This window comes from Rhinichthys klamathensis, unplaced genomic scaffold (genome assembly GCF_029890125.1).
Source record: "Rhinichthys klamathensis goyatoka isolate OS25496 unplaced genomic scaffold, OSU_Roscu_1.1 h1tg000196l_1, whole genome shotgun sequence".
In the NCBI taxonomy this organism is placed as follows: Eukaryota; Metazoa; Chordata; class Actinopteri; order Cypriniformes; family Leuciscidae; genus Rhinichthys; species Rhinichthys klamathensis.
Genome location: NW_026606722.1, coordinates 3,318,493 through 3,332,163, shown reverse-complemented (window position 1 = coordinate 3,332,163; position 13,671 = coordinate 3,318,493). Strand labels below are relative to the sequence as shown.

Below are 13,671 nucleotides of genomic sequence, written 5' to 3'. Positions count from 1 at the left end.
AACTGACTTCAGGTCACGAGTATCCAGTTGTATCAATTCAAAAGCAAACACTGCAAAAAAAAAAAAAAAAAAAGGAAAAAAAGAATCAAGGCTAATTTGAATATACTGATATTCGACAGAAATCATTTAACCGTGTTATCTCTCAGAACAATAAAGCCCCAAGCAATGTGTGTGCATGCTGTGGTTGGTTTGTATTGTGGCACTCATAGAAAGCCTGATATGAGGGATGAGTACAGATCACTGTGGATTTTAGACTCATGTCAGAATCTCATGACTCTCTGCTCTGATTTTTAAATTTACTATGAATGCATTATTCTCCAGAGCCTTCTGGTTTGCAGGGAAAGAAGGAGTTTATTTGGAAGGAATGAGAGTTTTCCTCCCCTCAGTACAGGCACAGGCAGCGATATCGCCACAGGTCAACCATTAAATGATCTGTCAAAACATGTGAACTCTCAGCCTATCAGCCTGCTTATGGGGGGAAGGGAGGAGAGATATACAGAAAGAGGATGAAAGAGAAAGACAGACAGAAAGAACACCTACTCAGCATTGCGGAATGGGTAGTCAAAACTGACTTTATCTGCTGGTGGAGAGAGCTAAAGATCGTCGTTTGCGCTGTCAGCACAATCTGCTAATGAAGCTGAAATAATTCGAGATTAGAAGACCTTGAATTTGAAAATCAATTAGATTTATTAATGTCAGAAGTTTAAAAGCTGTACTTACTGCACTTTACTCACTAGAAAGGAATAGACCATAGAGGATGTGTCAATGCTTATATGTGCAGATACAACCAAAAGCAAAACAAGCCGAAAAAGGAGGAACCACCCAAAATAACACCATTGTTCAGCTAATCAGACAAACTTCCCTTTAAGGCAGAGGAACCATGGGAACAGGAGTCATGGGAACAGAAGCCATGGCAACGGCCAGTCAGGGTCAAGAAGCGTTTGGCCAAGACTGCTGTCTTATCACACGACTAGCGAGAGGAAAATTAAGCCTGTCAATCAATAGCTGACTGATGTTGCAGTTTTCTAACTAGATGAAAACTGAGGTAATGTTCTACGAAGGGGAGTCTTGGCCGTCGACTGGTGGAGTTTGCTCTGTCCGCCTTGTGTCTGTCGTTCTTTGTTGCCATAAAGAAGCTGCTGATCCACCACATGTTCCTGCAATGTTTAACCATGACTTGTACCTGAAAGAAATCATAAAGATATCATATTATTTAATTGTTAGGAATACCTATGGTGCATGATAAATATTAAATTATGTGTGCCTCTACAATTTCAATAGCCTCATGCTAACTGAAGTGTCAGTATAGTCATATTGGGGCAGTCAAATGACCATCGAAAAAACCTTGATGTTCAAATGCATCATCACACTTCGTTATCTTTAGATAATGGACGGCATTGAGTGTTTAACTGACATAGAAAACATTAGTCACTTCACATTTGTTTACTGGCCTTAAAAATAGGACAATAACAGCCACGAAGTTCTGCAGCCAAGGGTTCTCAGCAAGAAGAAGGCGTGGCCTGGGAGAGGTTATAGATGAACCCCGTCCTCACTCTGATTGGCTGAAGCCCTGGATCTGTTCCATGGATTAAAGAACTTTGGTTTTCATTCCCTGGAAAACATAAAAGCATAAAATTAAAATAGGAAGTTATATCATCGAGGACCCCTGACCACCATGACTTTGTCTACTAAAGTTCAAAAAGTGACTAAAATATCAGATATTTGGAGGTAAGGTTAATTCAGGTCAATTTTGTTGTAAGTATGAAATCAACATGAATAAAAATAATTAGTTTCTAAAAACTTACATTTTTAAAAGATTTCCCCATTTCATTGTATCTTGGGCATTCTTATTTTGCATTGACCCATGAGCAACCCTTTAGTCTTGTCCACTGTCTCGCTAGTTTACCTGATTAGATGCAAGTGGCTCATGTTTCCGGTAACTGCTTGAAAAAATTACTCCACAATATACTAGACAAGAAAAATAGGGGTTGGTTTTGCTTTGGCACAGGCTGACATCATGGTATTATACACAGATATACAGTATACAAACAAGTATCAATTTGAGTGAAGGTTTGTGGGAGGAAATAAAGGCTCCACTGAGCCTTTAGGTTGAACCTCCATTGCAATCTACGATACTGCAAGTCTTGGTAAGGAACAGAAGCAGTTAAATGACCAATATGTATTCCTATAAAACCCACGAAAACATACTCCTAGTGACCAGCTGAGGGAAATGAGTGCCAAATTTAATGTGGCCAGGTTTGAGGGGGAATACAGTGTAGAACATGGCTAAATACACATCCAGCTATGTTTTGCCACTGTCATTCCTGTGGCTGCGATGCTTATTATGAAATGTCTTTATTCCCAAGCTCTGGCTTTTCATGAGAACAACACCTCCCATGAGGCTGGGTGCTAGTCTTGTTTCATTTTCTGTTAAAACCTCATGATGGGGCCCTAAAATAGAAGGCAAAGACATGAACATCAAACTTCAAGACTCAGTGAAGCAGTTCCTATCGGCAGAGATAAAAATCTGTATCGGGTGGAAGATCACTGTAGGCACTCACATTGGTAGGCTCTGCATTGCTTATCTTTTTAAATCGCAAACTCTAATTGAAAACGAATGATGTCCATCGCTTTGACACTGCACATCACCATCAGTGTAAACGCACTTAAGACTCGTGTACTAAAGCTAGCACAACCTCTGTAGAGAGATATTAGCATCCCACACACTGGCAACTTCTATGCTTGGAGTAATAACAGGCATGAGTGATTTTTCCAATTCCCCATAGAAGTAACAATCAGCAAAAAGCATGACACATCAAAACAAGAGGGTTTGTTCTGGAAGAGTCCTTCAAAACTATGACTAGTGATGATATCACATGACTGGTATTCCAAAGCTATAAGCGTGAACATACTGCTTACAAACATAATTATTCACTTCATCTGGTTTGGTTTCCATTGCGTCATTCTACGCCGCCGAAACATCTATTCAATCTGGAGATAAGCAAACCCATAAACATACTTGAACAGAGTGCAGACGGATGTTGACTGGATCTCCTAACAAGCCTCTATATGAGATGTAACACATTAGTTTCGAGAGGCAGCGCCCTGCTAATACCATGAAGCAGAGTGGTCGGGAGCAAGCAAGTAGGCCACTCATACTCATGTGCTCTGCATTTTCCATTCGACTGCCTCTGTACAGTACGGCCTCTGTAATCACACCAGCAGCTTGAGACAAACCGTAAATGTTTACATATGCCTTTAAGGGGGCTGCTCCAAATTCTCTTAACCTCTTAACCGTCTCCAGAGCGTCGGCGCACTGAAGCGTTTTTTTATTTATTTAGTTCAAATATACTATCAGATTTAATGTTATACCTTGACAAACTATACATCATTAAAAAGATATAAGACTCAAGATTCAGTATTTGACCACTATTGTATTCTGAGAAACTTATAGTGACAGTTATGTCTTAATTTGTGTCAGGAGTTATGAAATTAAAAAATGAGTCGTTACCTTTAATATGAATTATGAGCCTCAGCCGGTCTCATTCAGAAAAAAACTCCCGTGCGATCGTCATGACAGCGCTTGACAAAACAACGTCCCTCAGGGCTTTTAGCTCAAACATGTGCAGATTTGGAGAAATATTGATAGATTCTCATAGCTTTACATTAGACTTCTATAGACAGGAATAATATTTATTGAATTTATACCCAAATGCGTCGATGTAATCATTTTGAGCGCTGTATACTCTGTACTGTGTTATCAATTCATCCTGAAAGTGAGGGCGCTGTTTGAACAGAAGTCCATAATATATGGATCACATGAAGAAGAGCCATAATCATGTGACATTCAGGAAGTCCTGCCACAACAAAGCTATCCGAGATCGCTGTAAAGTGCAGATAAAGATGTTTTGAAGACAATAAACATGATTGCAATGATATTTGATTTACCTGTGTTCTTCGAGTCATGTCAGGTATTTTCATAATAATTGATTATATGTATAATGTAATGCTAATCGAGATAGACTTTCAAATTGTGCAGAATACAATAAAATAATATATTTTCTATCTGATTTTTTTATCTGAAGCCAAATCAGATTACAGAAAGTTATTTAAAACACTCGACTTGCGCTATAAAGTAAGTTTGGAGAACAAACATAGTTTTATTCTCATAAATTGTCGTGTATTGATGGTGTGCTAAGCTAACATGCTAGCTAGTACTGAGCACCTGCTACCTTACTTCGGTGTAATTTTTATGATTTTTTTCTAAATAAGAATGCTTACTGAAATGTTTCGTTTTTCAAAAAGGGCATTTGATACAGTTTCACTGTGAAGTGAGAACTTTTATAAAATAAATGAGGGATTGAAACAGTGTGAATTGCTAGTCGTTAGTGATTATAATGCAGACAAAAGAAAAGCATATTTAGAGCAATAAACTGGCTGGAGAGGTGTGAATATGTGCAGGGGAGACTGAGACTGAATGGGGCTCGTTTTTGCATCACAAAACAATAGAGGCAATAGACTGAATAGATGCTTATAAGAAAACAATAAACACCAGTCTAATCAAAATAAAGTCATATGACATGATCTTGAAAAACATTGAACTAAATACAGAGTTTTAGACTTATCATCTTCAAATTTTAAATATAACATGGCCAGACATGTGGCTTTAGCTGCAGTGCATTTCTAGATTGCTACAATGCCAACTTCAATTTTATTTTCATGAAGATGTTTCATAAAAATAAATGTATAATAACTTTACAAAACTTTGAAGCTATTTATAACTATTTTTTTCATTATGATAATAATTAATTCTACATTTACAATAAACTTCCAGGTGTCAGCTTTCAAATGAGATCTTACTTGTGCTTTTAGTACAAAGGGTTCATGAACTGTATCTGTTTCAGTTTGGGAATGCCATATCTGGGGATTTTTCAAAAATGGGCTTGAAGCTTAACTTAATATCCAGCCTTTCTCTCACCCTTTGTCACACTCAAACAAGCGCACACTGTGCTGTTAACAAGAATAGATGAGAGCCATTACGCTTTTTTTTATTACTCCATAAAGCAGAACACATGGGGCAAGTCTTAGCAAGATTGGCGAGGCAGGAAATAGCGAAAAGAAACCTGTAGCCTTCAGGAGGCGCGAACATGGCCTATCACTCACCGTTTTTCATTGTGCCCTTTTGGAAATGGAATGCAAGAGCTTTAAGAACTTAGAACGAGCACAAGTGAACATGTAGTAGTACATATGTAAAATAAATGATCCGGTTCGCAACGCCCAACTCGATGATCCAGGACAAGCAGAGAGTGAACAAGAGAAGACTCCTCTTGAGGGCTCTCTCATTGACCCCCACAACTCTGCCACTTTGATTTATGGAGCTCAGATGGAGTCTGGAGGGCTGCGAGGAGGAGATAAAAGGTTTCTTGAAATGAACACCTTAGTGAAACCTGCTGCTGTATAACATAACACAGAAAGGGCCCCTTCACCTGGAGCACTGCAGTCCCGAAAACTTCTCCTTAGGGGGACACATCAGTAAGACCGTCTCGGCCCCACCAAGAATGTGTTTTTGCACTTGAGTAGCATGTTGTAAGTCTTAGGAAACAGAAATCATTAGTAAGCCCCCTTTTCTCATAGGCCTGAGCTATTCTGGGTGCAGTCGAAACAAACCCCCCACAATAATCAAACCGAATTGCTAAATTACAGAGATGAGCAGCTTGAAAAACGTCTCACAATCATGGGAGCTTTTACCCCGCAGAACCACAGCAGCTAAAGCCATCCAGATCCAACACTGATTGCTAATAATGAGTCAGTGCGGTACTGGCCAAGACACATGGTACAGCTCTGTAAAATCCCTCTACTCCTCACCCTGCTGGAAACATTGAGTCAGCCAAGGTCTTTTGTTTCAAGTTTATCTGTGTGAAGATAATGTGAGGCTTCAGCTTAGACACACTGGGTAAATAAAATGGCACCTTCATGTTACCCTAGGCTTCAAATAAGTTGCTTAGTTTGTCTAGAAAAATAGGCCGTAGGTTTAGGATCCTCTGCCATGCTTTCCTGACAGGATGAAGAGTTTCGTTGTTCCCTTGTTGTTCCTGCAGATCCCATTGAACTCGCAAATCCTCCATGTGGCCTGGCAAAGGGGCAGCTTAATAAGGGCCTCGTTTTGTCCTTTGTGAGCCAAGGCTGGGTACATCAGCAAAAATGTTCTGATTCAGAAATGCTCCATTTCCTCTGTGAGATTTGAGGACGCTGTGGCTTTTTAAGAGAGCCAAAATGAAGGACAGAAAGGGGGAATTGCAGTTGTGTAATTACCCTTACATAATCTCAATATAAATTTAATGAATTGGATGATAACCACCCTTGACAGTAAACACCATTGTTTGCAGGCTTGTTTTTTTATGGGAGGTAGGGTCAGGATAGTTCATGTAGCTCAACTTAACCTTCTTTTTAGGGTAGACCTCAGGGAAAGATGAATTCAACTGACAGTCATCTGAGTCTGACAGGTCTGACTCAGAGCCTGAAAGTGTAATGCAAAGCCCATTTTACTTTCAGGAGTTTGGGTTTTGGTACCCATGTATGCAATGTCCTCTGCTGAAAGCGGAACACAGTTCTGGGAGTGCGGACATTTGCAGCTGTGACAGGGTGAGTCATTCTGTTTAGCACTTAAATAGAAAGGGGGTTTTCTGTTCAACAATGACACTCACATAAGTACAGACAGAAATCTGCACATGTGCTTATGTGCACGCACACACATACACTACGTCTCAATGGGCACTGGTAAACCAGCACCTGTGAACAGAATCAATCTTAAGAGAAACATGGCTTATGCAGAGGCTTTCGTTTGTTGCTTCCATATTCACATGGATGCACGTGTGGCTGGAATACAGAGCAGCAGCTGCAGTCCGAGATGTGAGCAGATGACGGTTCCTAGAAGAAAACCCGCCAGTTCTTGCACGTCTTTTATCCAATTGATCAGGCAGGAGGGAAAGAATTCACCAAAAATTACCCAACACCTGGGTAAATCAGTAACCGAGAATGAACTGCCTCTCAGCAGGAGTTCTCTCAATGTCTCTCTAATATGAACTTGAGGAAGTGTCTTACAACAAAACTAAAGCATGAAGTCCAATGCAGCAAGCAAGTTATGTTTTTGTGACAATTTGGTCAGGTCCTCTCCCAATTGAGATTTTGCAAACTGTCGATCATCAATGACAAAGCAGAACTAAATTTTGCATTAATGCATCTTTTGAAAATAACATAGTCATTGATATTTTTAATTATCCCATATGAGAATCACAAATATAGTTTAAGTGTTTGGTGGGGCAATGTAAAATAAATAATGTTTCCTTGTGCTGCTGCTTTCAGCAACTTATTTCCTTTATAAATCATAAAGCTTTTCTTCTAGAGAAAACAAGCAATAACACGACATGAACAAAATGAAACAGCAGTCCAGAAATATGATCTTCCAAACAAAATAAAAGTAGGGGAAGGTATGGGAAAAACCCCCAGAATCCATGAAAAAGAGAGAAAGTAAAAGTGGAAAACAAAACATTGACTAAGTGGCTGAGAGAGAGAAAAAGTAAAACTGGGATAGAGCAAAGCAAATGAGAGTTAGAAGGAGTCAAAGAAATAAAAAGTCGAGAGAGAGAGAGAGAGAGAGAGAGAGAGAGAGAGAGAGAGAGAGAGAGAGAGAGAGAGAGAGAGAGAGAGAGAGAGAGAGAGAGAGAGAGAGAGAGAGAGAGAGAGAGAGAAAGGGGAGAGGGGGGGAGAGAACAAAGCCATCTTTGTGTGAGGCGCTGAGAGAGTGGAGCAGAGCCAGGGCTTAGGGGGTGTTTCACAAGAGTACACTGACTGCATTCCTGCAATGTGATTATGGCCACATTTAATTTATTCTCCTGCAGGAAACACACTTAACCCTTCACTGTCCAGCGACTCTCATCAACTGGTCTTGAACCTGAAATCTCTTCCTTTATAATTATCCAGTAAGTAAATATTATGCAAGTAAAATAGTTGTGTTATGACGTAACACAGCTTGCCAAAAGACCCAACTACAGACTCTGTAGTTCATGGTGATTGCTTTACAGTCATTCATTGACTTTGCTTTGTGTTTTGCGGCATCAGGCAGCCCTAAATCCAGGCTAATTCAGCCTGAAGCGATTACACTGGGGATTCCCAGCACTTGATATTCTTTACGTACACGAAGGCACATCTGAGGTGAAACTTCACATGCTTTATCTGAAACTAGAAGTATTTGTTGAGGAAATTGGCTAGAACAAATTGAAACATATCTAGCCTCGCAACCCTAGAGAGGAAAAGTGGTAAGATGGATGGATGGATGGATGGACTCAAAACATGCCAATGCACGTAATGAAAGAAGCACCGTGTAAGGACCAAATGTTTCTTACCAAACACTAACAACAAAACTTGCATAAACTAAAAATGCCTTTTCACTATTGGGCCAAACGGTTCTGAGCTTGGTGAATAACAGTACCAAGTGTATTTTCATTAGAACGCGGTTTGGTACAGTACAATTACGAACCGTTTCATGTTCTGATTTCTCAGCAAGGTTAGATAACCGCAATCATGACAGAAAAAGCATGTTAGCTTTAGTGATGTGGGGACTCACGATTGGTCTTATACATTCTAATCCAGATTCAGAAGCACCATAAAGGAAAAATAAACTATAACCGTATCAACCAGACAGGAATAGTAGAGGACGACACTATAAAGAAACGATACCTGTTCAGCCTGATGATGAAAAATACCAGAATAAATACAATGGTTCTGCATTATCTCATTTAGGGTAACAAAATGAACAATTTCACAAAGGTAATTCATTATAGTAAGTCATTTCAAAAGATCTGTAAATAAAGCATTAGTCATTTCTGCAGATTACATAGTGTCTTGAACAAAGCTGTGCATTAGCTTGATCTGTTGAGCCAAGCTTGATGATCATGGTTTCTGACCTCTTTGATTAGGTCTGTTTCCTAAGTCCTGGAAGACCACACACAGGTCTGTCAGCAAGAAAAGACAACCAGTGCCTATTCTGACGGGCCCACCCTAGCACCCTCTGTGATTCTATGTGTTTACACCTTACACAAAGAGAGGGAAAATGAGATGATGAAGAGAAAGCAGCACATCATTGGGGTTGACCACTTCCTGAGGCCACAAATATGGTAGCCAACTCATTATCAAGCCACCTCTTCATACAGACTTCTACACTCCTCTCTACAACTGATCTCTAACCATTTGCTGGGGATAAAAAAAAAAAACAGTTTTCAGAGAGAGGTAGGGTGGGCAAATATATAGCAAAACCAATGCTGGCCTAAATAAAATCCCCTCTCCAAAGGATCAAAGTTGAACTTGGCAATTTAATTCCAAAAGGATATTGCCGTTCCCAAAGGCTTCCCCTTGCCTCCAGCCAACTAGGCCTGTTCCCCCTCTCATTAAAGGCAGAGTCTTAAGCTGTAGAGTAGCAACAGGGGCAGCATTATTCCAGACCTGCTTATTCCTGCCCATTACAGAAAGAAAGTTCTGTCAGTCCAACCACAATCCTACGAGGTTGGACCAAAGAATCTTATCCAACACTACTGTCATTTAAAGGAATTACATAAAAGTTTTCGAACATAATCTAATAGTGCATAGGTGGGGCTAAGACAATTATAAAGTCGCATTGTTTTAGCTGTGCCAGCACATCTGAAGTTCAGCTTCTTAGAAAACTTAACTGTGTTATTTTCAGAGAGGCAAAGTCTCAGTTCAGATGCTAGTATTAAATATTTTTTGATTCCTAATATTGGAGATACACAACAACTGTTTTCAACATTGATAATAGCAATAAATATTTCTCGAGCAGCAAATCAGCATATAATAATTTCTGATTATGTGTTACTAAAGACTGGAGTAATGGCTGCTAAAAATTCAGTTTTGCCATCACATGAATAAATGCAACCTTGGTGAGCATTTTTTTTTTTTTTTTTACATTCAGATTATCCATAATTAGGCATTAATAGTGTTTTTCAATGGTTTTCTTTATTTAGACAACAGAATAAATATTAATAATAATAATAATTGTATTAAAATTTAAAATAATTAAATTCAAAGATGTAAGTGAGTTACATCACATCAGCTGAGCCTGAGCTTGCTCTGAGCATTAGGTCAAGGGAAAGGGAACCAATTATACAATGAAAAGTGCTAAGATGTTTCAATTCAGCTACTTGCTAAGAGTTTAGCAAGAGTGCAACATTCAAATGCAGCATCATGTCATGAGCAAAAGGCAGCGAATCTGATACAGTGATAATACAATTCATATTGAACGCATTAAGGGCGAGAAGTGTACATAAAGCCTTTAAGTGAACAATACTGTATATTAGGAGGTAATTAGAAACTTGAAGAAACTAATCATTGGGCAAAATTACTGATCTGAAAGAGGACGTGTGTTAAAAGCCAGAGAGAGGGGGGGGGGGGGGGGGGGGGGGGTATACAGCTAGAAGGGAGAAATAGACAGCTAATCCCTACAAGCAGCTGTTGTGTTCTGACCTACACCAGAAGCTGCCGTCTGTGACCTCACTAACACTGGTGTAAAGGTTAATCATTAAAGTGCATATACACCTACACTCATCTCTTGGGTACAGAGAGGTGTATGACTAACCCCATGACTACCCCAGGTTATCTCAGACTTGAACTGCAAACCTACCTTGAATCACACATTTGAGGTCAATGAGTTTTATTTTCTGCACAGAATTAATGTACTACTTCAAATACTAAACCTCAAGGACGTAATGTTTAAGATTTAGTTTGTAAGAAGGATACGTGAACTGTGCAAAGTATTGTTGAGGTTCTAAGGTAAGGACCAGCCTCTGATGCCCGAGAGACCTGAGCATCCTGTTTACCAGTATACCCAGTATACCAGGGGTGTTAAATCCTGCTCCTGGAAGGCTAACCTGCCCCAACACCGGAAGTTTCTAGTAATCTGGAAAACTTTGATTATCTGATTCAGGTATGTTTACTTAAGTGCCCCCCAGAAGCAGGATTGGACACCCCAGTATTAGACTTAACTGCATGCTCGTGAAAGGGGATGGTCAGTTTTAAAAATGTAATGGAGGAAAGATGACACTAAGGAAATCTGTTCCTAGTTGAGGGAGCTGATAAAGGGGTTTCAGTAGATGTCTCTTGGCTGTACATTTACAAAATAACAGAAAAAAGAACAGTCCATGCAGCCATTCCTAAATTTTCTGGCGGTGCTACCCAATATCAATAAGCCATGTTAAGACAATCCACGTGGATTTAAAAGGGGTGCCAGTGTCAACCGAATATATCTCTGTGGTGGTGGATTGTCACATGATACCCAGTAGTGGTGCCACAAAGAAAAGCTGCATTCATATCCTTCTCATGGATTGACCGGGTCATATCACTGGCCAAGCAAATACAGGAAACCTAGTCTCAGCCTCAGATGTCACGCCCACGGAGCGCTGGATGAATTTCTGATGCATATGGCACACTTAATTAGAAACACTTCAGGATTTTCAAAGTCATCTGATTGGTTGAAATCTACAGGATGTCCAGGAGATGTGTATGTCACGTTCTTTAAAGGTCCGACTGGAAAGAAAGACGCAGTGACACCAAAGCCCTTCGTGGAAGAAGCAAGCCTTTGTGTTTACAGTTGTGACAATGAGTGCTTATCTGGATCAACTAAACGCTGTATTTTCAAAAGTATGTTAAGTTCGCGGCATAGACTCTTTAAAATATGTCCAAGAGTTTTACACACCAGTCTGTTATTGTAGGGACCCCTAAGCATCATACGGAACAAAACTAACTGTGATTGGTTGCTTTACATGTCAGTCAGAAGGCCCCTGGGCGATCCTTAGCCAATGAGATCTTCTGAGTCCAGAGCTTCTGCCATCAGTCTGAAGTAAGGGTGTCACGGAAAATGTCACGGAAAAAAACACGCGTGTTGAAGTGCTGCGAGTCAACCTCCTCTAACTTAGCTACAGCCAGTCCAAAGATAGCATGGGAACTGCAGATGCAGGAGACCCATCGACAGAACTTGAACCGTCGACTCTTTCATTGAAGTCACCGGTGTGGAAGTATTTTGGATTTCCAGTGAGTTATGTTGTCAACGTTCGCGTTCAACGTTCGCACTTCAAAAAAGCCACAGTTTGCAAGCTCTGCTATGTGCGTGTACCATATTCTTCCATTGGCAGAACGACTAACATGGCAGGGAATCTCCAGAAAAACATAGATTTATCTGTTAAATCAACAACTGTTTGTTTGTTTTGTGAACTTGAATGTCGTCATCTGCCTGTTTGCGAGGCGGCTTTATATGTGTGCAAAGAAAACCATCTCTCAGAGAGCGCGCGAGTACTGAATAGTTTAAAATCGCTTGAATGTTCAAACTGGTGAGACTTAAAAAGATGTGCAAATGGTAAACTTTAGTTACTCACGATGCAATGGCCCGATTATGCAAGTGACAATTCCGTCATGTCACGACTCCCGAAACGTGAGAGCAGCGCGCTTGACGATTGCCTTGTGCAACCCATTTTGAGAGACAGAGAGAGAGAAGACGCGGCACCGCTGAACACTCATGCTGTTTGTGAAATTGTGAAATTGCATTTCGCAGACAGTTTAAAATGACTGATTTGATTTTATAATCTGCGTATGGCAGGTTATGGCAAAATATGGCAGGTTATTTTGCTTAAGTTTCCAATTGACTAAAGATATAAAGATATATATATATATATATATTATAAGCACTTTATGTTGTTAATAAATGGTTTAAATTTGACAATGTAGTGTGGTACATTGCGAACAAAGGTCAGATATTATATTGCATAAAAGTATATTCTAAAAATGGCATAGCAACCTGTGCTTAAAAAAATAAATGTAAAAATCGAGAATCGAATCGAACCGTGACCTTAGAATCGAAAATTCAATCGAATCGAAGATTTGGAGAATCGTGACACCCCTAGTCTGAAGGTCTGGCTACGCGAGACTCTCAGGAAACCTAGCACGTGTCTGCATTAGATCTGCAGTAACACATGAGTTTCTTCCAGATAGGGGCACAAGCACAGAAAGTTTGGACATGTAGCCTGCTGTCTGTTTATTATAGACAGTCAGTCTGCTGTTTGGAGCAAATTTTCCTTTGCCAATAATTAAGGTTTGACAAGTCCAATTATTTCAATTCGATAAGAATGGGACCAAGTTGGACTTGATGCGGTCTGCATTTCTCATAGGTGTTCAAGAAAAGATCAACTTCTTAAGCAAGTAGAACAACATTTCATCACCAGCAGAATGTTGTACTGAAATATAAAAATGACTAGTAAAGAAACACGTTTTCCAAATTTCCCGGCAAGTCATGAGTGGTACACCACATAACATTCTCTTTGCCAAGATGCGGTTCTACCAGAGAACTTTTACAGTACCAAACCAATATTCACAAGTCATTCTGCAATGACTTGGCCTTTGCCCTTGCCTGGAAGCAAGCAAACTTGGATTCAAATATATAAAATTCCTTTAAAATCCTAGAGCTTCTTATGCGCATTCTTAGTTCTTGCAATGGAAACATTAATAAAAAGCAAAATAAGACAAACCACAAGTAACAAAAGAGGAAGCGAAAGATATTAAAAACCAAGAAATCGTATTACCAAAATATGTTTCACAATCCCTTTGACTGGATAA

General features: G+C 39.7%; 1 protein-coding gene across 1 annotated transcript in view; it reads right to left on the bottom strand.

The window, feature by feature from the left end:
* Nucleotides 1-663: 663 nt before the first annotated feature.
* Nucleotides 664-13,671, bottom strand: part of rad51b (RAD51 paralog B) — a 55,917-nt gene continuing 42,909 nt past the window's right edge. Inside the window, exon 10 of the mRNA XM_056262710.1 lies at nucleotides 664-1,612. Within this exon, the coding sequence (XP_056118685.1) occupies nucleotides 1,500-1,612 (113 nt within the window). The 3' untranslated portion in view covers nucleotides 664-1,499. The remainder of the gene's footprint in view (nucleotides 1,613-13,671) is intronic.